Source organism: Mustelus asterias, chromosome 7 (genome assembly GCF_964213995.1).
Source record: "Mustelus asterias chromosome 7, sMusAst1.hap1.1, whole genome shotgun sequence".
In the NCBI taxonomy this organism is placed as follows: Eukaryota; Metazoa; Chordata; class Chondrichthyes; order Carcharhiniformes; family Triakidae; genus Mustelus; species Mustelus asterias.
The window spans coordinates 73571020-73596301 of record NC_135807.1 but is presented as its reverse complement, the minus strand read 5'-3'; the positions used below and the strand labels follow the sequence as shown (position 1 = coordinate 73596301).

The following is a 25282-nucleotide window of genomic DNA, read 5'->3' as shown; positions in this document are numbered from 1 at the left end:
ATCAAATTCAACCCTGTCAGATCCCATGTTCCTTGAGCTTGATCCTAACTGTTCTCCTAAGGCAGAACATAAAGAAGCCCCTCTATCTAAAAATATGCAGGCTAGGTTGATCGGCCAAGGTAAATGTGCAGGGATAGGGCAGCAGGGGGTGGGTCATGGCCTCTTCCTGTACTGTAGGGATTTTATTATTCTATATATTTTACTTTATAAGATCTTCAACATTGTAGGATAAAGCAATCCATAATAATTCTGCATATGATAGATTTATATTTGTTTGTCTAATTTGAAAAGTGCTATTACTAGTGTAAAATTAAAGCAAAATAAAAGTAGCAAAATGTGCAGAATGTTAAATTTGGAAGAATAATTTACTAACAAATAGGATACCATTTTGAAAATGTTAATACATCAGCAATCCTCATGAGACCATGTATATTTAAACTGTTCTTTTTCCTGTTTAGGGGATATTGAAAGGCGGCATAAGCTCGGTATAAGTCAGCTATGTGATCGCCATACAGAAACTGTCGCCAATATTCAGATTGGTGAGTGGTTTGAGTTTCAACACAATACAAAACAGCTGACTTTTATAACATTTAGGTGCAATCATGATATTAGCGAAGTGGCTAAGATGTCAACCAGCAGTTAGGGGTATCTTGAATTTGAGAAAATCGTTTCAAAAAATTGAGCCAGTCTTATCTCAAAAACAGGCTTTCAAAGAAAAGTTTGCAGTGTTTTGAATTTTGAGCTGTAATTTAATGTAAAAAAAGCAAACAGGAATAGGGAAGGATGGATGGTGTTCAAAATTTTCTATTTTCACTTACTATTGTAACTAAAGTTCAGGTTTAAAGTGATCAATTTTATTAGTCTGACAATTTTATTAGATTCACACTGGTAGCACATTCGTCTCAGAATTGCAGTTATAGTTGAAAATTATTTTAAAATAAAATCTTAAAGGGTCTTAGAGTGAAAAGAATTTAAGTAGATGGCACATTCCTTGCCTGTGGCTTTATTTTTCCGTTCATTTTAAACAAAACATTGTTATTTTTCTATCTTTGGGCAAAACAAGTTACTCTTGTAGTTAATGCTGTTTTATCATTATATAAAACTTGTTTAAAAACTTGTATTAACATATTGAGGTTTTGTTTTATGTACCAGGTTTTATAACTTACGTAGTGAAACCTCTTTTTATGGAGTGGTCCCGATTCTGCAACACCACGCTGTCACAGACTATGCTTGGACACCTCAGTTTGAATAATGCTAGCTGGAAGGGATTACTACAGGAAGGTACCCGGAGTGGAGATGATGCTGATTCTATTTGCGAGGAAATGGACTGAATTATTTACCTCAGGAAAGCCAAGAATTATTTTATCCCACTCGCCTAGCTCATCCTGCTGGAGCTGGACAATGAATTTTCAACCGATTGGGTTGAATGCAAATGGGATAATTCTTTAGGTGGGGGGTGGGGTGGGGGTGGGGTGGAGATATATTTGCAGGCTTCGACTGTCACGGTTGCATGTGTACCCGTGCCAACATTAATGTAATTTCATGCTTTTTTTCAAAGCATCATATTGCTTCTTAGCCCCTCGCTCGGCCTGAACATAAAGCAATATACAAATACCTCAGTTGGCTTTTGTGAGACATTGAGCACGTAAACTGCAGTGGTGGCCAAACTGAAGGGATTGGAAAAGAGGGTGGCAGTGTCCCAGAAAGTGCCATTTAAGTTTGAATACTGTAATACAGACTGATACTTAGAATTTCTGCACTTGGGGTTTTCTGTGGTTTTTTTTTAAAAAAGGCTAAAATATGAACTTAGTGAAAATCTTCTGATGTTGGTACAAGAAGAGTTTTTGTTCTCTTCCCGTCATTTTGGAGTGACTGAATGCATGCAAAGAAGCCAGTCCTTTTCTGCCTCAGAGATTTGTTTACAATGCTGTATTTTTGATACTTTGGTTCTGGTTCTTGCCTTGAAGCATAGTGGAAAAGGAACCACTAATTTGGGAAATGCTATTTGGTAAGAAGATAGAACAAAATAAATGCTGCAGCTCGTTTTTACTCTTTGTGATGCCATTTAAGTTCCCATGGAAGCCTTCCTTCTACCATGGTGTTCCTTTAGTGCACTGTGAATCCAGCCTTCATCTCTTGACCACAACCAAGCTTTACTTCAGCAATGGGAAGAGAGTGCTGCTGGCCTTTGCCTTTTTGGGGGAGAGTTGAAGAAATAGAAAAACAGATTAGTGGGTGAAGCCAACATGTGGTTTTCATGCATGAACTGCACTTAGTGATAGTGGCAGTAAGTCATTATAAAGATCAGCTCAGGATATTAACCTGTGTTTCTGGAGCAAGTGATGTGGTAACCAAGAATAAGTCTATCTGAACAAAGTGCCACTTTCACCATTCAGTTTTCTTCAAACTGTGACATACACGCAGTCAGATTGAAGACAAACTCTAACATTGCTACAGAGGCCTTAAAACTATGCACAAAGCTAAGTGACCAAATCTGTTTTTATTTTGAAAAGTGCATTGATCCTCGACCTTTTGCGAGTGAATTGTTACTCCCCTGTGGGCCTTGTTTGATGTGAAAAGGTGAACCCTTTGTAGGATAAGTTAACAAATGTTATTTTAAACTTCAAACATTCCATTTTGTATTTTACAATGTTTTAAATAGTTGTTGATTATGTACAGTAAGCAGAACTGTATCTTAGGTTTGGCGTTTTCCAGTGAAACAAACTTGGTGCTTTTCTCTTTTTTTAGTTACTTGTATTTCAGGACTGTTTAAGAGAATTCTGTTTACAATTTGTTGCAACAGCCATCTTTGAGAGATGAAGGCTTCAATGTTAAGCTTAGGGACATTACCAGGTTGTTGGCGGAGATGCCATATTCATATTTTGATATGTGCCTGTTGCTGTTCAGAATTTTGAATTAAAAAATTGACATACCTTTTGAACTACATGTCTGTTTGATCTGTGAAATTTTAACATTTTTATTTATAGTACACCGTTTGCATTTCATTTGTATTACATAGGACCAGGATTTTGATTTAATAAAGGGTTCAGTAAAATCTTCATTCATGACTTTTATAATAGCACCGGTAACTGAGTTTGGAATTATAAGTAATTCAACAATTGCGACGATCTGTAGAAAGATTACATTTAGCTTAAAAAAAAATTGTTCTTGTGAAAAAGAATTATGCATCCACCTACATTATTTTAACAATTACTGTTTAAATGAGTGAGGTTTTCCAGCACTCCTGTGTCATGTTTTCCAGCAATGGGATCTTCCAGTCCCACTGATGTGTTTTGCATGCCCCACACCCTTTGCCACTGGGGAATGCGCCACTTGCAGCTGCAATTGGTCAGACTGGAAAACTGTTGGTAATGTCACTATTGCCCAAGGTTTATGCTTATTATCAGTTGCATGCAAGAAATAAAGTTGTGCAGCTGAGACAGAAAGACAGCTGTAAAAATGAAGCCTGTTAATCAGTTAACTTATTTAACTCATCAAGCTTAAGCTTATTTAACTCATCAAGCACAATGGAATGAAAGGCTAGAGATGAGACAGAAAACTAAAATAATCCTGACTCTTTCATCACTAGATACGGTGAGCGGAATGATCTAAGACAGAAATGACTAGAGTTGGCATAGATGGAGATATTTGCAGCATCCATTACAGATTACTTCAAAACAAAACAAGAAAAGGCTTGCATTTATATAACTTTTCTTTTGATTTGATTTATTGTCACACGTATTAGTATACAGTGAAAAGTATTGTTCCTTGCGCGCTATACAAAGCATACCGCATAGAGAAGGAAAGGAGAGAGTGCAGAATGTAGTGCTACAGTCATAACTAGGGTGTAGAGAAAGATCAACTTGGTAGGTCCATTCAAAAGTCTGTTGGCAGCAGGTAAGAAGTTGTTCTTGAGTCAGTTGGTACGTGACCTCAGACTTTTGTATCTTTTTCCCGACGGAAGAAGGTGGAAGAGAGAATGTCTGGGGTTTTGGGCTCCTAAGATTTTTCGAAGTGCTTTCAAACCAATTAAGTATTTTGAAATGGGCCTTACAAAACCCTTTCACTGGGTGCCATAATTCTAACAGTTGTGTAGCATTAAAGGAACAGTTCCACAGTTACTCCCAGCTCTCCAGCAAGTTCACTTTTCCTTGCTGTGCCAGTTTGAAACCTCCAGTGTTCTTCAACAATCATTCCAATCAGCCCGAGTTTCTGGACCTGATTACCACCAGCAAGGCACACCTTGATGATTCACTATTCTGTACATCTTCAGGAGCTCCATCTGCACTGTTCCCTTCTGAATTGAAACCAAATTCTTGCAAGCACTCGTGTAGTTTCCCCCTGCTTCTCCACAGCAGTAGCTTCTTTGTCTCTTGTGCCTCAAACAGTAGCTGTGTGGTTCTGTGAAAATGTGTTAAAACTGTCACTTGACACTTCAATGTGTTTCTCTCCCATGCTAACCAATTCACATGGGCATGTTGGTGTTTATCATGACTTCACCATCCCCCTTTCCAGAACATTCTATTTCACAAGTTAAAGGGGACATTTCAAACACAATTTGTCTTACAAGTTCAGTGTTCATAACACCATAGAACTGAGCACGGTACTCTGTCCAGAATCCCACACAAGATGTATACAATTTAACTACTTTGGATTCTAAATTGCTAGAAATAAATCCCAGTGCTTTGTTTGCATTTTATTTGTTTTGCTGAGCAGACCTGCTGCTTTTAATGATTTGCTCATCTGTATCACTCGCTGCCTTTGCTCTTCTGCCTTCATTTTTTTTTACTTTTAAAGGTATAGGTGATGTTTCTGTTTTTCTTAAGTGCATCACCCAACATCTACAGACCTAACGGGTAGCTACTGAGCCCCATTCAACCCTAGAAACAACCATCAGCATGCAGTAGCCTCCACTTCACATCCATCTCTAACTGGGAAAACATCTGTATACATGGCCTAGATGTGGAGATGCCGGCGTTGGACTGGGGTAAACACAGTAAGAAGTCTCACAACACCAGGTTAAAGTCCAACAGGTTTATTTGGTAGCAAAAGCCACTAGCTTTCGGAGCGCTGCTCCTTCGTCAGGTGAGTGGAGTTTGCACATTCTCCTCGTGTCTGCGTGGATTTCCTCCGGGTGCTCCGGTTTCCTCCCACAGTCCAAAGATGTGCGGGTTAGGTTGATTGGCCATGCTAAAATTGCCCCTTAGTGTCCTGGGATGTGTAGATTAGAGGGATTAGCGGGTAAAATATGTTGAGATATGGGGGTAGGGCCTGGGTGGGATTGTGGTCGGTGCAGACTCGATGGGCCGAATGGCCTCTTTCTGTACTGTAGGGTTTCTATGAGTGGGGAGTTCTGTTCACAAACAGGGCAAATAAAGACACAAACTCAATTTACAAAATAATGGTTGGAATGCGAGTCTTTACAGGTAATCAAGTCTTAAAGGTACAGACAATGTGAGTGGAGAAAGCGTTAAGCACAGGTTAAAGAGATATGTATTGTCTCCAGACAGGACAGTTAGTGAGATTTTGCAAGCCCAGGCAAGTCGTGGGGGTTACAGATAGTGTGACATGAACCCAAGATCCCGGTTGAGGCCGTCCTCGTGTGTGGAACTTGGCTGTCGTGTGTCGTGAAGGCCGCCTTGGAGAACACTTACCCGAAGATCAGAAGCCGAATGTCTGTGACCGCTGAAGTGTTCCCCAACAGGAAGAGAACACTTGCCTGGTGATTGTCAAGCGGTGTTCATCCATTGTCAACGCTACGTCAATGGATGAATGAACACCGCTCGACAATCACCAGGCAAGTGTGTTCTCTTCCTGCTGGGGAACACTTCAGCGGTCACGGGCATTTGGCCTCTGACCTTCGGGTAAGCGTTCTCCAAGGCGGCCTTCACGACACACGACAACGCAGAGTCACTGAGCAGAGACTGATAGCCAAGTTCTGCACACATGAGGACAGCCTCAACTGGGATCTTGGGTTCATGTCACACTATCTGTAACCCCCACGACTTGCCTGGGCTTGCAAAATCTCACTAACTGTCCTGTCTGGAGACAATACATATCTCTTTAACCTGTGCTTAACGCTCTCTCCACTCACATTGTCTGTACCTTTAAGACTTGATTACCTGTAAAGACTCGCATTCCAACCATTATTTTGTAAATTGAGTTTGTGTCTTTATATGCCCGGTTTGTGAACAGAACTCCCACTCACCTGATAAAGGGGCAGTGCTCCGAAAGCTTGTGGCTTTTGCTACCAAATAAACCTGTTGGACTTTAACCTGGTGTTGTGAGACTTCTTACTGTACATAGCCTAGAACAGAAGCACAGATAAAACACACAATGTCAATTAAAAATTGCCTACATTGCCAGATACCTTTTTCAATAAGATGGTTAGAGAGAAATCTTGAATTCCATGATTCTGACAAGACTCTGAAATAGAGGCTTTATTTGGCTCTGGGCTTGTGGAAATGACTTTGTTTTATTATTCTTTGGTTAGGCTGTATCATGCAGTTAACTTAAAATTGTATTTTGATTTACTGCTGATTTTGGACAGTCATTGGGCAGATGTTTTGACTTGCAATTTGGCGTTTTCTTTTGCAACTGATTGTCACATGACCAATGCAGGTTCAATGTGGACAGTACAAGAGTAGCACCAAAGATAACTCAAAATAAAATGCCAACCTAGAGAGTGTGAAACGAGGGCTACATGTATGCTAATCACATCAATTTGAGTTCCATAAGATATAGGAGCAGAATTAGGCCATTCAGCCCATAGAGTTTGCTCTGCCATTCAATCATGGCTGACATGATTTTTATCCTAATTCTCCTGCTTTCTCCCCATAAACCTTGATACCTTATTGATCAAGAACCTATCTGTCTTAAAGACATGCAATGACCTGGCATCCTGACTCAAAACATTAGCTCTATTCTCTCTCGGTAGATGCTGTCAGACTTGCTGAAATTTTCTAGCATTTTTTGATTCCAGCATCCACAATATTTTGCCTTTAACCTCTATGTTCACTTTTTCCCTGCTTTATGCTACAGGAGTTAGATAAAGCACCCCCCACCCAGCCCTTGATTTGATGTTTTTCTCTCATTTTGCATTCCTCTAGCCTTTTGCTTTCTTCACCATTTGTTTATTTTTTGCCTCCCTGCTCCTGCTGCAGTACTATTTAGTTCCTCAGTGATGGGTCCTGATCGAGTCATAAATTGGAATTTGAACATTTTGCAGTCTGAACTCTCTTTCAACTTAATAATTGACTTACTTTATTTCACAACTGCTTGGTGTTCTGTTCTACTTCATTCATTTAATCTGGTTCCTTAACACAATTATTTTCTCTCCATTTTAGAAGGTGTAGATTACAAGCTCCAGCGAGCTCTCGGATGCCACCCTTCCTGCTGTTTCATCTTTCTTTTCGCTTTATGATCCCATTGCTCACTCACCTATATTGACTCCCGATCCGGCAATGCCTTAATCTTGAAATTCTCATCCTTGTTTTCAAATCTCTCCATGGTGTTGACTTTCCAGCCTTTCACTTTCTCCAGTCCTGCAACCTCTGGTGCTGCCACTTCTGGCTTTTTCAAAGTTCCTGTTCTAATCACTTCACTATTGGCAGCTGTGCCTTTAGTTGCTCAAGCCCTAAGTGCTGGAATTCCCTCCATAAATCCACCTCTTTTTTTTTTCTTCTTTAGTATGTTCTTTAAAAGCTACCTCTTTCAATCTAGCTTTTGGTCACCTGCCTAATATCTCCTTATGTAGAATTGATGTGTCTGGTTTATGAGTGAAGAGTTGGCTTGCCTCCAGCTTTTCCTGTCCTAGTTTTCTCCAACAACAATGTGAAAAGCAGTCAAACATACAAGTCTCTCCCTGTCAGTACACAGCTTCTCTGTCAGTAAGTCCTCCACTGTGCCAAAAATAAAAGCAGATTAATGCGGATGCTGGAATCTGAAACCAAAAGAGAAAAAATGCTGGAAAATCTCAGCAGGTCTGGCAGCATCTGTAAGGAGAGAAAAGAGCTGACGTTGAGAGTCCAGATGACCCTTTGTCACAGCTTTGACAAAAAGTCATCTGGACTCGATGTCAGCTCTTTTCCCGATGTGGAGATGCCGGCGTTGGACTGGGGTAAACACAGTAAGAAGTTTAACAACACCAGGTTAAAGTCCAACAGGTTTATTTGGTAGCAAAAGCCACACAAGCTTTCGAGGCTCTGAGCCCCTTCTTCAGGTGAGTGGGAATTCTGTTCACAAACAGAACTTATAAGACACAGACTCAATTTACATGAATAATGGTTGGAATGCGAATACTTACAACTAATCCAGTCTTTAAGAAACAAAACAATGGCTGTCTTGTCTGGAGACAATACACATCTTTTTAGCCTGTCTTGATGCTCTCTCCACTCCCATTGTTTTGTTTCTTAAAGACTGGATTAGTTGTAAGTATTCGCATTCCAACCATTATTCATGTAAATTGAGTCTGTGTCTTATAAGTTCTGTTTGTGAACAGAATTCCCACTCACCTGAAGAAGGGGCTCAGAGCCTCGAAAGCTTGTGTGGCTTTTGCTACCAAATAAACCTGTTGGACTTTAACCTGGTGTTGTTAAACTTCTTACAGCTCTTTTCCCTCCATTGTACCTCCTTGTGGTGACAAGTGGAAGTGGGGTCCTTCGCAGCCCCAGGGTAAAGCTCCAGAGGAACTCTTGAGGTGGTTTGGCCCCAGACTTGAGGTGTGCAGGGCCATCAGCAGATGGATAAACCCTTGTGCTCATGAACCAAACTCCCAGCTGTGGGCAAATAGCTTCACTGCCTTGAGGATAATGTGGGAAATGCTAAGGGAGAAAACCCTGACACACAGTCTGGAGTGCAGCCTAAAGGTGGATGGATGTCTAAACCTGTCACCTTTCCAGCAACTTTAGTAACCAAGCTGGTGGCAAACATAGTACTTTGTATTCCTCAACTGATATTTGTACAGCCTATGCCCTCATATTTTGCCAAGGCTTGTGCCCTGGAGAAGATTAACAGAGTTGCCCATCACAGCGCAGACCATCATCTCACAAGATGACACCAAGATTGGTGGAGTAGTGGATGAGGTGGAGGGCTGTTGTAGGCTGCAAAGAGATATAGATAGGATGCAGAGCTGGGCTGAAAAATGGCAAATGGAGTTTAACCCTGACAAATGCGAGGTGATTCATTTTGGTAGGACAAATTTAAATGTGGATCACAGGGTCAAAGGTAGGGTTCTGAAGAATGTGGAGGAACAGAGAGATCTTGGGGTTCATATCCATAGATCTCTGAAGGTTGCCACTCAAGTGGATAGAGTCGTGAAGAAGGCCTATAGTGTGTTGGCATTCATTAACAGGGGGTTTGAGTTTGAGCCGTGGGGTTATGCTGCAACTGTACAGGACCTTGGTGAGACCACATTTGGAATATTGTGTGCAGTTCTGGTCACCTCACTACAAGAAGCTTGTGGAGACACTGGAAAGAGTGCAAAGGAGGAGATTTACCAGGATGCTGCCTGGTTTGGAGGGTAGGTCTTATGAGGAAAGGCTGAGAGAACTTGGGCTTTTATCTTTGGAGCGGAGGAGGTCGAGAGGAGACTTGATAGAGGTTTATAAGATGATGAGGGGGATAGATAGAGTGAACGTTCAAAGACTATTTCCTCGGGTGAATGGAGCGGTAACTAGGGGGCATAACTATAGGGTTCATGGTGGGAGATATAGGAAGGATGTCCGAGGTGGGTTCTTTACGCAGAGAGTGGTTGGGGTGTGGAATGGACTGCCTGCAGGGATAGTGGAGTCAGAAAGTTTAGGAACATTTAAGAAGCTATTGGATAGGCACATGGAGTACTTTGGGATGATAGGGAGGAAATAGCTTGATCTGGGTTTCAGACAAAGCTCGGCACAACATCGTGGGCCGAAGGGCCTGTTCTGTGCTGTACTGTTCTATGTAAAGCTTGCAACACAATTATAAATTATTCTTTGAGTCTCACCCCTGCCCTATTTTTCCTATCGCCTCCCACCTTAAAATAATCTGTCCTCAATCTCACATTCCTATGCTCCATCTCTGTGAATTCCAAGCTTTACATAATGTTGAAACTGATCAGGAGCCTTCCCGCCACACATCCTGCCACCTTGATCTGTTTATTGAAAACTGCTGCCACCAATCCATCATTTCCCATGTCTCACCTGCTCTGCATTTCTCCCCACACTCACCCCACCCTCACACCCACCACCCTCACCCACCATCCCCACACTCACACCCTCTAATCTTTAGTCCAACCCAGCCAGATTCTATTTCTCTACAATATCCACAAACAAGGTTGTTCTGGTAGACCAATCATTTCAGCCTTTCCCATCAGATTTATTTATTGACTTCTTTCTGCCTCCTCCCTGCAGGCCCCACCCACATACATGTGATTGTTCTGAAACCATTTGCCACTTTAAATTTCTGGCCTAAACCAAAGACCCTCTGCATTGGTTCTGAACTGTGAGAGCGCAGCTAGTCCTCAGTTTCTGCCTGCTCCTACACAAATCAGACACACTTTCCATCTGTTTTACAAATAAATCATTTCTCCATGACTCCCAATTTATTTTTTTGTCACTCCTACCATGTGCTCTCCTTCCTGTGACATTCAGCTGCTCCCACTTCAACCCAAATACCTTTGCTGGATCAGCTAGCAACTTAGTGCATTGTATTTTCTGCTGATATTGCAATACTTCAGCAAGATCAATACAGCTTATGGAAATACTTTGTGGAACACCTCCATTCTGTCTGCTGCCAGTACCAATCTCGAATGCTATCACTTGCGGTTTCAATTCTCTGACCCCGGCTTTCTACATTGTTCCAATGAAGTTCAACACAAGCTTGTGTAATATCACATTTTTACTCAACCGCATTGTAGACTTCTGGCTGGTTCTGATATTGTTTGGAACAATTTCAGGTCTTAATGAGGGAGGAAGGGGGTTTGGTTGCAGAACGTGTCTGTTTAAAAAAGCCTGTGTGTAAACAGCAAGTCTTTAACTACTTGTGACTATATACAACTATAAGAGTACAGGGTACAGGTATGTATATTCTTCCATCCCTCCATCCCATCCACAGCAAGGGGGGGGGGGGGGGGGTTGGTGGCAAGTGAAAGCAGGGAATCTAGCAGGAGCCAAAAAGTGGGAAACCCACTGGTGAAGAATCCCTACAGTGCAGGAGGCCATTCGGCCCATCGAGTCTGCATCGACCACAATCCCAACCAGGCCCTTTTCCCATAACTCCATGTATTTACCCTAGCTAGTCCCCCTGACACTAATGGACAATTTAGCACAGCCAATCCACCTTACCCACACATCTTTGGACTGTGGGAGGAAACCAGAGCACCTGGAGGAAACCCATGCAGGCATGGGGAGAACGTGCAAACTCCATTCAGCCAATGACCCAAGCCAGGAATTGAGCCCGGGTCCCTGGCACTATGAGGCAGCAATGCTAACCACTGTGTGCCGTTTGAAATGGCGTAGCAATTTTCCCAGTGGTGGGTTAATGGTGAGTCAGTAGCTGGTCAGTCTACTCACTGGCTTGTGGCATGAACACTATTTGCATCTCATGAATGTCCAACACAGCTGCCTATCACCATCATCCCATCAGGCCTTGTGTCACGCCAGTTGAAATTTATATTAGTATCAAGCCTGATTGCTAACGAGTGGCATGCCCAAGGCGTTCATTGGTTCACCTGAGTCTGAGAGTGCGACAACTTTCTGCCAGAGTACATAACTCTGCTGAGGCAGATGATTCCAACCCTCCAACTCTGCTGAGCTGGTCTGATATGGATAGCATCGTGCTGCTGGATCCGTGGACTCTCCTGTGTCACTAAATTTGATCTGTACTGCACCTAGGGTTGGGAGTACTGGTGTCTCCTTCCCCCTAATGCCACGCACCAGTGTCCATCTGGACATCGCTGTGCTGTGGGACTCATGCAACCACTGCAACAAAGATCAATATCAACTGGGGGTGGAGTGCAAGATGAAGTCGGGAGAGGGGCGATGTGGAAGGAGGACTGTGCAAAGGAGGGGGGGGGGGGGGGAAGGGGGGGGTCAGGTGAGGGCACAGTGGGGAGGGGGTGGGTAGGGTGAAGGCACACAGTGGGGCAAGGATATGGAGGATGATGTAGAATGGAAGGCAGAGGGAAGATTGAGGGGAGGAAAGCAGGACCTTGACAAGGCTCATGAAAATTCACAAACAGCGGGATCAAAAGGGTCAACATCAGTTACTGGTATTTAAATATGTCACAGACCTTTGAACCTGCCAGCTGGTAGGCAGACAAATCAGTTGCCAGCTGGCCAGGAGGATCAGAGGGGAAGCTGCTTGTGCATAATCAATGAGGTTCCATGCACAGAATCTGGCATAGGATCCCACTATTCTGGTCAGTGGAACAGGCTCTGCCAGAGCCATCTCCCACCACACACAGCCTCAAAAGGGGAGAATTCTGCCCAATGTCTTATGTTAAATACTTTCACAATTTAATCATCTCCCTTTTCAGCATCTGCCCTGTTAGGACATGTCAGAATCCTATTTGTTTGATTAAGATCACCTCTCCTTCTAGACTATAGGCCCAAGCTGCTCAACCTTACCCCATAAGCCAAACCCTTCATCCCATGAATCTGCCTAGTGAACTTTCTGTGAACTACTAACTGTGCAAGATATCCCTCCTCTAATAAAAGTGACCAGGATTGTGCCAGTATTCTGTGTGGTCATACCAATACCATGTACAGATGTAGCAAGACTTCTCTAACTTTATATTCAACCCCTCTTGCACTAAAGGCCAACATCCTATTTGCCTTCCTAATTACTTGCTGTACCTGCACGTTAACATTGTGATTAATATATGCAGACAAAGATTCCTCATACTGCAGCATTCATAGATCTCTCCATTTTCATAACATTCTGCTCTTCTATTCCTCCATCTAATAACCATCTCAACCAATATATCTATCTCCAAGTGTCCCTCAGCTGGAATAGGGATCAAATCCTGTGTTGATATTATTCTGAACCATAAACTAACCATCTAGCCAACTGAGCGAACCTGCTACTGCTTCCTTATTCCAACATTTTTCTAATGACAGCCATAAAGCTAACTGGCCGAGACTTTCTTGCCTCAGTCTCACTCCTTTCTGGACTGAAGGTGTTATATTTGCAGTTTTCCAGTCTATTGGATATAGAACCATAGAAAAATTACAGCTCAGAAACAGGCCTTTTGGCCCTTCTTGTTTGTGCCGAACCATTTTTTGCCTAGTCCCACTGACCTGCACTTGGACCATATCCCTCCACACCCCTCTCATCCATGAACCCATCCAAGTTTTTCTTAAATGTTAAAAGTGACCCCGCATTTACCACTTTATCCGGCAGCTCATTCCACACTCCCACCACTCTCTGCGTGAAGAAGCCCCCCCTAATATTCCCTTTAAACTTTTCTCCTTTCACCCTTAACCCATGCCCTCTGGTTTTTTTCTCCCCTAGCCTCAGCGGAAAAAGCCTGCTTGCATTCACTCTATCTATACCCATCAAAATCTTATCCACCTCTATCAAATCTCCCCTCAATCTTCTACGCTCCAGGGAATAAAGTCCCAACCTATTCAATCTCTCTCTGTAACTCAGCTTCTCAAGTCCCGGCAACACCCTTGTGAACCTTCTCTGCACTCTTTCAACCTTATTTACATCCTTCCTGTAATTAGGTGACCAAAGCTGTACACAATATCTTCCAGAATAAAATAAATAAGAACCTTACTTACATCCTTCCTGTAACTAGGTGACCAAAACTGTACACAACATCTTCCAGAATCTAGGGACTTTTGGCAGATTAAAACCAATGCATCAACTCATCTCTTGTAGACACTTTTGAGATCGTAGAATTTGGGTCCAGAGGATTTGTCAGCCTTTTGTCCCATTAGTTTACCAAGTACTACTTTTTTGGTGATTGCATGTCATTATCGGTGAATTCCCCTTCTGTCTGTCAAGTTTTTTTCTCACTTTTAGAGCCACTCTACCTGAAAATTAACATTGTGCACTCTTCCTCCTTGTGTTGAAACTCCCATTCCTCATACTTTTAAAATATATGCATGGCATTATTGAATCACAACCTTCTGATTTATTTTGTTCTCACTTCAATGTGCAGCACTAGAGGAATCCTTCAATAAAGTTTCAAAAACAAAAAACTTTCTGCATAATGAGAAAAATTTAAATTTACAATAGTTTCAATTCTTATAGAAGATTGGAACAACAAAGATAGGGTTACCATTTTTTAAGGCATTTTATAATTAAAAAGAGCAACTATAAATTTAATTTACTTTGTGATGGACAAAATACTCAGTAGGTTGATGTCACCGTTAGATGTGACCTTTACCAGGTTATATTAGAAGGCAGTCAAGAGTCAGCCATGTTGGTGAGAGACTACAGTCCCAGATTGGCCATAAGCTTGGCAGGTTGCCTTCCCTCAAGAACATGAAACAGCTGGGTTTTTACAAACAGCAATAGCTTTTTAAAATCAGGTTCTCAAACCAGTGCTGGAATTTAAACCACTGGATTATTAGTCCAGTGCCATTATGCTCTCGTACCATTGTTGGAGGCTTGTGAAGACACTAAATGCTTTCCCAGTCCAAAGCAACAGCGGAATACTTAGAAACAGGTTACTAGCTCTCCTGGCAGATTAGGAAATTATGTAAATAATTTTACAGGAAGAATAAGATTATTTCTCATTTTAAAAGCCAAATTGATCATTTAGTGAACTGGAATTTATCAGAGCTTTTCATTTGGCTACTGTAACAAAAAAACATGGAATTTTAACTAGTAATTGAAGACACTGAATATTCAGAATGTTCTCACTTAAGGGCCCTTTTGTCCTGTGGAGTAAATTGCGATCATTTGAAATTTGGCATTCTTGTGTTTGTTCTGATGAGTGTATGATGAAAAGTTTGGGCGAGATGTCTCTCTTTACAGTAATTACTGCTGAAAAGAATCAACTATTTCTTGCATGGTGTCTCATTAGGCAAAGGGAGCACATAATTCAGCAGGACGGATTTGAAGGTGTCTGCCTACTGAAACAGATGATCCCATGATGTTCATAAGAGCTTGTGATGTAGGCATAACATGGTTAGAGGATTGGCTATCCAACAGGAAACAGTAGAGATCAATGCATCATTTTTGGGTTGGCAGATGCAACAAGCCAGAGATCAGTGTTGGAGCCTCTACTATTTACAATCTATATTAATGACTTGGATGATGGGACTAAATGAATGGTTACTGAATTTGCTGATAAAATAAAAAGAATAAAAGTTAAGCTGTGATGAGAACATAAGGAGTCGACAAAGGGATAGACAGGCTAAGCGAGTGGAAAAATATTTGGCAGAGTGAGGGCCACGTGGAAAATGTGAACTCGTCCACTCTGGCTGGCAGGAATAGAAAAGCAACATTATTTAACTGGGGATATTGGAGAACTGAGGCACAGAAGGATTGGGGTATCTTGGTACACGAATCAGGCAGGTGCAGCAAGTGATTAGGAATACACATGGAATGTTGGCTTTTTAAAAGTTTATTCGTGAGACATGGGCATTGTGAACTGGCCAGTATTTACTGCCCATCCCTATTTGCACTTATTGCGAATGGAACATAAAAATAGGATGATTTGCTAGTTGTACAGAGCATTGGTGTTTGTTCCCTAATGTTCCAGTTACACTGTGCCAAGTGGTACTGTGTGAAGAGCTTCGACAGCAACAGAGAGCCATTGGCTTCATACCAGTATTGAAACGGTTCTGTGCAAGCCTACTCAAGGCAAGTATAAAATTCTGATTACTGAAAGTTCAGCTTCTCTCTACCAGTCCAAAGATGTGCAGTTAGGTGGAGTGGCCATGCAAAATTGCCCCTTAGTGTCAGGGGGATTAGCAGGGTAAATACGTGGGGTTACAGGGATAGAGCTGAGGTGGGATTGTTGTTGGTGCAGGCTTGATGGGCTGAATGGCTTCCTTCTGCCCTGTAGGGATTCTAATGATACATATTAAAAGAGAATAAAACAGGCCAGGTTTAGTTCATTTGAAACCATGTTTAAAAGATGGCTATTCACCAGCTGCAGATGCTAAAAGCACAACTAATTTTCCACGTGGTCTCAATACAGTTGCTAAATTGCTGACTTTTAATTTGGCACAACAGTAGATGCTTGCCTTTGGTGTGATACAAAAATACGCAATATGGACATGAAATGCATAAAACCTTTCCAACAGAATCACGATATAATACATCCTGTTCAGGAGAAACCAATTAAACAACAACAGAACCGTTTTTATAATCGAATAACCTTTAGTGTTGAGTTTACATTTCAAACAAATAATGCAAAATGCAAAAATGTTTCCAACATTTTCCAACAGTCTGATGGTAATAAGTATTGAACAATAAGGAACAGTATTGCAGGTGTTTTACATTGAGTTTATATTAGAATAGATTTTTGAAAAGTATATCAGATCTCATGACTGAAAGCAGCACAGTTCCAAATTTATAAAATATTACATTCAAACATGCAAAAATGTTTGGCAATGTATAATTTACTTATTACCCGTAAATAAAATAAGCTAATAGAATATACATTAATACATAAGGATTTGCTTTTCTTCAATTTCAATTTGCTATACCAAGAGTTAGCATGTGCTGCTATTCTTGATAGAAATGCAAACTGATCAACAAAAACACTGATGGTGAACCAACAGGTAACAAACTGTGGCTTTGTTCCTTCAATTTCTGGTGTGGGCAAGGTAAGTCAAACAGCAGGGACAACAAAGTGAGAATTAGAGAACCACTTCACAGAAGAACCACTTAAATTTCTCCCAAATGCTGATAGTTGTTACATAACTATGGGTGGAGAGCAGATGCTTTGCTGCCTCTTTTCACAACAAAGTGGGGCATGTCTCAAAAGTTGGTACGGCACTCTGAATTACATGTTTAAAAACAAATACACATGCACAAAAGAAATACTTTCTTTCTAAAACTACCTTTCCTTTTTTGAAGCTGCAGCTCAGATAATTCTGTATGCTAGAGATGGTCCATTTAAAAAAATAATTAAACACCTTGCACAGCCCTCCCACACCCCCCACTCAAGTTATACAAAGTACATTACATTTAAAAAAATAGATCAAAACATGTTTCCCATCGTGGAACATAAAATGCAAATTTTTCAGCATACCTACATTGCTGTGCAGGAATTTCTTTTTGTATAACAAACATGGGAATTAAAAGGCATCACATAGGTCTTCTGAAGTTAAGCTAATGCCTACTCTATTTCTATTCTACATCGAGTGGATCTAGAAAATTCTAGCAGCTGTAATGTAGTTTTAATGTAAATATATATTATGCCACAAGTTATTTTGGTCCAATTTGAAGCAGCACTGTACTACAGAAGTTAGTGTATTTCTAGGTTACTATTCATATAAAAATACCACAGGCACGAGACAACGTTTTACGCTTTGCATCCAATTATTAAAATGATGGAAATGCAAGTCTGCTGTAAACATCACCTAAAATATCCCTGTTTATGAACAAAGCTCTGATGTATGAGATTTTCAGGATTGGCATTTGAAGTAAGAGAGTTCTACCATCAAGACATCTTTTACAAATTAGTTATCAAGAGTTATAATTAATATGATCTTTTTTAGGTGCCTTCATTTAGTCACTTTTTAAACTTTAAGCAGGAAGAGCTGGTTAAAAGGAGTTGAAATTTGGCGAGGGAAGTTAATTGTAAGTAATAATAGATAAGAGATGACTCAACATTGGTAGTTGTTGGTAGTTCAGGCCTCTCACACCTATGACTGAAGAATCCTTGTACATCATTATCCGCATTCATATTTTAAATAAAAAGAATTAAACTAAATAAAAAGAAATTGAAAACTTTTGTAACCATTTGATTTTCAAATGTACCCTGTGATGGGTATACAGCATAATTTCTTTGCCAAATCTACAGAAATTGCTGCAAGTGACTCCCACAGCTTACTATTGTTTAAATGACAATGTGAATGCCAACACAGGAAGAAAATGCTATGGTTTGGCTTACTTAAAACACAATTAAAACAACCATCGAATTCAATTTAAATCAGTCCAGGTGCCTCATTTAAGACAAACATATAAACAGCAACACAATAACTTCAAATACTTGAATTTGGCTGCAGAAGTGCTTCCTCCTTGTGAGTACATGCAAAACAGCAATTGGCACAAAAGCAAGTCAGTAAACCAAATGATAACATTTACATTTTTAAATCCTGATTTTAGAAGTATTGCTTATGTAAACCACAAAGATTTTGTAATAGCATTTCTTCACACGTCTTCAAATCTCACATGAATTAAAGTCCGAACTATCAGAAAAGTACAAGCCTTTCCCTCCTCCTGTCCTATCAGGATTGAGGTGCGTTCCCTAACAACGGTTTTCTCTTTCCTGTTGGCTTCAGCATGTGTTGTCCAAACTATAAGAAAGAAAAGTAGGATAACATTTCATAAGTTTCATCTCCTGGTTGTCAGTTTGCTTTGTTAAACTTTACTCTTAATAGAGGACTTAAACTTTTGAGGACAAAGAATATTAATTCGTAGGAAGCCATTTTTAACTGGGCAATGGGTCTACACCTTAGCTATGACTGTAACACTACATTCTGTACTCTCTCGTTTCCTTCTCTATGAATGGTACGCTTTGTCTGTATAGCGCGCAAGAAAAATACTTTTCACTCTATGATAATAAAGTGACAATAATAAATCAAATCAAAAATAATCATAACACCAACAATGTAAAAGTAACAATCACTTGCATTCATAGAGCACCATTAACATAGAAACGGCCTCATTATAGAGCAGACATCAGGCATAAAAGAATGAATGAATGATGGGCCATGGTGGACGAATTAGAAACAATGGCTATTGGTTTGGTTCAAAATTGGGTTTTGAGAATGTTCTTGAAAGAAATGGAGAAACAGACTGAGAAGGAATGCCAGAGTAGGGCTAAAGCAACAGAAGACTCTGCAACAAAAGGAACAATCTAAAAGGTTAGAGCCAGAGAACTAGGAATGGAAAGCTAAGAATGGACGACCCAAATTGATTTTAAGTTTACTTATTAGTGTCACAAGTAGGCTTACATTAACACTGCAGTGAAGTTACTGTGAAAGTCCCCTAGGTGTACTTTGAAAGGTTTGTGTTCTATGAAGTAAAAAGGGGCTTCACAAGAGAAAGAGGGGAGAATATTTCACGTCATTATCTCAAAAATACAGATCAACAGTTTCATATTTCTGAAATACTTCATTTGAAAGAACCGAATTGTGAATAACCACCTTACATTTCCACTTACCTTTGGGGGTTCTGTGCTTGCCTGAAAGTCAGCATTTGAAGATTGATTTTCACTACAGCTATCATTTCTGTAGCGATGTGCAAATTTGCGTTTCAAAGCTGCTGCTATTAATGCTGTTGGATCTGTTACAGATTGCTCTTGTTTGGGCTTTAAATCATCCAAAGATCTGTAATGAAGTTATATATTTTCATTTTACATCCAATCAATCACACCAGTTTCAACTCCCTTCTAATCTGAGCCTCCCTTCATTCCCCTCGTACTATGGGCTGAATGGCCATCTTCGGCAATGAAGGGGTTCTTTCTTTTTGTTTTTCCACGTATTTTGCTGCCGTTCCCCTGATACTGCTGTCCATTTCCTTACAACAGGTTTGGAGCATGTTGTTAACTGACCAGTAGCTACAAAACCCTTTAAACACAAGAGGTTCCTTTTATTTGCTACCCCAAATAATGCACATTGTATAAATAATTATTTCCAATGTGGTAATTCTGAAATAATCACCAAATTTGACGAGATATAAATAACACAAGTTAAAAGTTTATGTATAGATTTTATATAGACACCTTTGCTAAAATTGGAAAGCCTCAGTGGGACAAGTAAAATCTTTTCCATAAACTGGGAACAGAACTAGTTCAGTACAAGAAAAGGAATCTTAAAAATACGTACTTCTTCACAGATCGTAGTTTCACCTTATTGATGTCTTTTAGAACATCTAACATGTTTGGCATAGTTTGCTGAATAGGATTAGCTGTAGTCTGACTATCAGATTTCTTTCCTCTTCTTTCTTTAATGAGATCAATCGCAGACACACTTTGCTGGATAGCAGGCGGTGGTGGTAGAGGTGGGGGTGGTGGAGGAGGTGGTGGGGGTGGAGCAGTAGGAACGCCACCAGATGTCAGTGAACCTGAAGAGATAGGCAAAAAATTAAATTGCACAAATTATAGTGACCCATTCATAAAATGCTCCTGAACTGAACTATCCCCATGTTAAATTCTCCATCATATCTACAAAATACATTTTCTACATATATAGTGAAGAATTAGTTCCTGGGTACATTTCTTACTATTCATATTATAAACTTACAAATTCAATAATTTTGTAAAAGATCATAGCTTCTGAACTCTACTGTAAACTAGATTGCTTTAAAGCCATTTATTCAGTTTGAGGTAAGAAGAAAATGAAAGAAAGGAGCATTTAGTGCAGACTGCCAGGTTGGAGATTGGGTGGCACTATAAACTACCTTTTCAGCACTGGACCCAAGTTCAAATCTAGCAAAACAGCTGGGAGAAAAAAATCTTTGTCTTGCAAGGATCCCACATGAAAAATATACAGTGTTAATCAAGTTCTAGTTGATATGTTTGTAACAAGATTCACCAAAATTTCAACATTACTTGGCATCTTAGTAAAGTTTACAACTTGTTTAAAAAAACTGGAAGCTATTAATGGTGCATTAGGTGTTGTTCCTAAATAAGGCTCAACGTTTGCTCTAACAACCCAATGCATGGCACCCACTGTTAATTATATGTGCACCTTTGCCCATACGTTGTTTTTGCCCTGCAAGTTGCTGAAAGTCCCAGATGAAAATGGCATGACACCCTGCTCAGAGAATCTGAGTGAACAAGGCAAGCGACTGTGCATCTTCCTAACCAGTCAGACTGAAAGATTGTCGAATTTACAGTACAACGCCTGAACAAGAAAATGTAAATTTGAATGGTGAATTCAATGTCAAATCAGGAACAGAAAGAGAAACAAAGACAAGGAAATAAAGTTTGGATTGAGTGTATTGAAAATTAACTGTAATCTTTAAAGCTCCAGAAACAATTAAAACCTGAAATGAGGTGCTTTGCTTGTAATATTAAGTTGACAGGCAGTAATTAATACATATCACCGCATTCTGAGAGTAGACTGAAATGGATTAACTCCAACTTACTGTGGCAAGGTCAAACATCCCATGTCTTCCTATGCATATATTTTTAAAAATTCTCCTAAACCTTTAATTACATTTGTGTGGCGACAATCTTAACTTTCTGCCCTTCGGTTGCCAACTTACCAACCAGCGGAAATAGTTTCTTTCCCATTTTACTTCATCAGAATTATTTTGAACAGCTCTATCAGGTCTTCCCTTAACCATCCTTGTTCTAATGCCTAGTTTTTCTAATCTTTTGCAGCCAAAGTCTTTCCAGGTATCTGGGTGAATCTCTTCTGGACTCTCACAACAGTCTCTTTATGCTTATTTCTAAAATGTCCAAGACAGAGCATACCATTCTGCGACTTAAGATGATTAAATGAACGAAATGACTTAAGTTGCTGGTTCTGTAACTATCCTTCAGCTTAATGATCTAAGTGACAGCCATAACAAAAATCACATAAGCTGTATTTTACAGGCCACAAATATATGGGACGTTAATAGTTTAGTTGAGAGTGCATCCCCGAGATAAGAAAGCTGACCACTATGGTCAAGGTGAATCATCTGGTGGCTCTCAGATTTGTTAATTATCAATCTATTCAATTTGCTGACACGTTTGAGATGAAGAACTTTACTATATAATTGTTTTAGTGCATAACCATTAAATATTACTTATTTTATACGCATTCAGTACACAGGTTAGTACCAAGGGAGATGAGGGTGTGTGAAGCGTTTCATAAATAAGCAAATTGCTCAACGGGGAGGAGGAAGAAGCAAGCAGCACAATTTTCACTGGGTGCAAGGATCATAGTAATAATTTAAAGTAACTATTAAGTAGATTTGGGGGGGAATTATAATGGCAATATGAAAGGTTTTAAAAATGTAGCTACTGTATACCAAAGTTAAGCAGGAATAACAGCCATATTCCAGAGGTTCCAAGTAACTTTATAAAAATAATAAGGAGGATAGATGATGAGACAAGGGAGAATTTGAGAAATAACTCTAGGCTGGAAATGTTCATTTTGAGGAAGTTTTAAGAACTATGGAATAGAAACTGAGACACCAATACCTCACATTGTATTTTTATTATATAATATGCTCATTTATATTCCCAAAAATGTAAAACTGAGCAAAGACCTTAAAATAGCTATGTCTGCCTGTGATCCCTGAAAGAAAAAGCCACTTGGCAGTTTTAGGAAATGTCACACATCGCTATCTTCAAGGAGCCACCAACAACCCGCTGTGGACTATACAGCTCAAATTCAAAGACAGTTATACAAAGGCAATTTTAGTAACCCAGGTTTGGCCAGAAGGTGGATCATCTGTCAAGATGAAGGCCCCGAAACCTCCATTTTTATTCCTCATGCTGAAGTATTTAAGTCTCTGGAATCCGAATGATGGATACGCATCTTTTATCAAAGATGGAGGAGAGGCAAGAATCATGTGACACAGGCCTTTGGCTTGTGGAACAGGTAACATCACCTTGTTGAATTACACAGCTCAGTCTGCTGTCTACCATCTGACTAGCAGCTTCACAGTAATGGAGTTCTGCTCAGGTTGAAAACCTGGCACCATCCACACTACTTCTGTTGAAAGTTCTGCTTCATTGCCTACATTCATCCCAGTGACAGTGGTAGTGAAAAGGGCAGAGGGGGTCAAAAGATCCTAAATTGAGTTCAGGATATTCTTCCACAGAAGGGTTCACTCCAAAAAGAATGGATGTATTAAGATAGAAGCAAATGCTGGAACAAAAACAGAAAACGCTGGAAAATCTCAGGCATGACAGCATCTATGGAGAGAGAACCGCGCCAACGTTTCAAATCTTATTAGCTTTTGGTATTGTTAGTTTGTTGATTGGTTTATTACTTTCTTATTTTGAATTATTTTTGGTTAACTCTTCATCAGAGCGAAAACAATGATATATTGTTGGGCCTGGTTCTGGATGTGGGCCAAGTAGATCAAGTGTCAGTGGGGGAAGCACATTGTATTGTTAGATTTAAGATGACGGAAAAGGAAAAACAGGCAATGCAAGGTAAAAATAATTAACTGGGGAGAGCTGACTTCAATGGAGCAAGAAGAGAGATGGACAGATTAGGCTGGAATGAAAGGTTGGTGGAAAAACTGGAGTTAAAAAATGGGCAATCTTCAAAAAAGAAAAATCCAGGCACAGTCAAGGTACATTTTCTTAAAAAGGGAAAGGAAGAACAAACAATTCTAGAGCTTCCTGAATGAAAAAGGAGATAGAAATTAAGATTAGGCAGAAAAAATATGCTTTTGAGATGTCAGGTAGAAAATACAGTTGAGAACCAAGAAAAATACAGTAGGCTCAGAGGAGAGGTGAAAAAACATGAGAAGTGAAGATAGATTGAGGAAAAAACTGGCAGCCAATATAAAGGGGAATCCTAAAGTCTTCTGTGAGCATATAAATAGTAAACTGGTGGCAATGGAGAAGTTGGGCCAATTAGGAACCAAAAAGAGAGGCAAAGGGTATGAGAGATATTAAGTGAGTACTTCGCATCCATGTTTACCAAGGAGGTAGATGCTGTATAGGCCATAGTGACAAAGATAAAACAAAGAAAAGTACAGCACAGGAACAGGCCCAGCAGCCCTCCAAGCCTGTGACAATCATGATGCTCTAACTATAAAAAAACTTTCTGCTCTTACTCAGTCCGTATCCCTCCACTCACTCCCTATTCATGTACCCATCCAGATGCCTCTTAATGTTGCTAATGTGCCTGCTTCCACCACATCCTCTGGCCACGCGTTCCAGGCACTTACCATTCTCTGCGTGAAAAACTTCCCCCGCACATCTCCCTTAAACTTTCCCCCTTTCACCTTGAACCTTTGTAATTGACACTTCCAACCTTGGAAAAAGCCTGTGAATACCCATCCTGTTTATCTCCCTCATAACTTTGTAGAGCTCCATCAGGTCTCCCCTCAGCCTCTATCTTTCCAGTGAAAACAACCTAGTTTATTCAACCTCTCTTCATAGCCAACACCTTCAAGACCAGACAACATCCTAGCGAACCTTCTTTGCACTCTCTCCAAAGCTTCCATGTCCTTCTGATAGTGTGGTGACCAGAACTGTATACAATACTGCAAAAGTGGCCTAACCAATGTTTTATATAGCTGCAACATGATTTCCCAACTCTTGTACTTAATGTCCTAGCTGATGAAGGCAAGTATGCCATATGCCTTCTTAATCACCTTGGCCACCTGTGTTGCCACTTTTAGGGAACTGTGGACCTGTACGCCGAGATCTCTCTGCATGTTAATGTTCCTAAGGGGTCTGCCATTTACAGGATAATTCACACCTAAATTTGATGCTCCAAAATGTATCATCTCGCATTTGTCCGGATTAAACTTCATTTCGCATTTCTGTGCCCAAGTTTCCAATCTATTTGTATCCTCTTGACAATCCTAGGCACTACCAGCAACTCCACCAATCTATGTGTCATCTGCAAACTTACTAATCAGACCACCCACATTTTCTTCCAGACCATTTATATACATTACAAACAGAGGTCCCAGCACTGATCCTGTGGAACACCACTAGCTACAGATCTCCATTCTGATAAACACCCTTCCACCACTGCTCTGTCTTCTATAACCAAGCCAGTTCTGTATCCATCTAGCCATCCCATCCCAAATCCCATGTGATTTTAGTTTTTGTACCAGTCTGCCATGTGGGACCTTGTCAAACGCCTTTCTAAAGTCCATATAAACTACATCCACAGCCCATCTCTCATCAATTTTCTTTGTCACCTCTTCAAAAAACTCAACCAAGTTGGTGAGACATGTCCTTCCCCGTATAAAACTATGCTGCATGTCACTAACTAGTCCATTTTCCTCCAAATGTGCATATATCCTGTCCCTCAGTATCTTCTCCAAAAGCTTCCCCACTCACTGGTCTATAATTTCCTGGATTATCCCTGCTTCCTTTCCTAAACAAAGGAACATCATTAGCTATTCTCCAGTCCTCTGGAACCTCGCCTGTGGTCAAAGATGATGTGAAGGTATCAGATAAGGCCCCAGCTATTCC

The 25282-nt window shown here is 40.3% G+C and overlaps 2 protein-coding genes across 6 annotated transcripts in view; one reads left to right on the top strand and one right to left on the bottom strand.

Moving 5' to 3' along the window:
* The window catches only part of pde7a (phosphodiesterase 7A), a 102465-nt gene extending 99414 nt beyond the window's left edge, over positions 1-3051 (top strand). For both annotated transcript variants that reach the window (XM_078216259.1, XM_078216258.1), the window contains 2 exons: positions 459-539; positions 1153-3051. In XM_078216259.1, coding sequence (XP_078072385.1) covers positions 459-539; positions 1153-1331 — 260 coding nt within the window. In that variant the 3' untranslated portion in view covers positions 1332-3051. The remainder of the gene's footprint in view (positions 1-458; positions 540-1152) is intronic.
* A 13002-nt stretch (positions 3052-16053) lies between these two features.
* Positions 16054-25282, bottom strand: part of mtfr1 (mitochondrial fission regulator 1) — a 32432-nt gene continuing 23203 nt past the window's right edge. For all 4 annotated transcript variants that reach the window (XM_078216260.1, XM_078216262.1, XM_078216261.1 and 1 more), the window contains 3 exons: positions 20001-20238; positions 19337-19502; positions 16054-18467 (listed from right to left, as the gene is read on the bottom strand). In XM_078216260.1, coding sequence (XP_078072386.1) covers positions 18399-18467; positions 19337-19502; positions 20001-20238 — 473 coding nt within the window. In that variant the 3' untranslated portion in view covers positions 16054-18398. The remainder of the gene's footprint in view (positions 18468-19336; positions 19503-20000; positions 20239-25282) is intronic.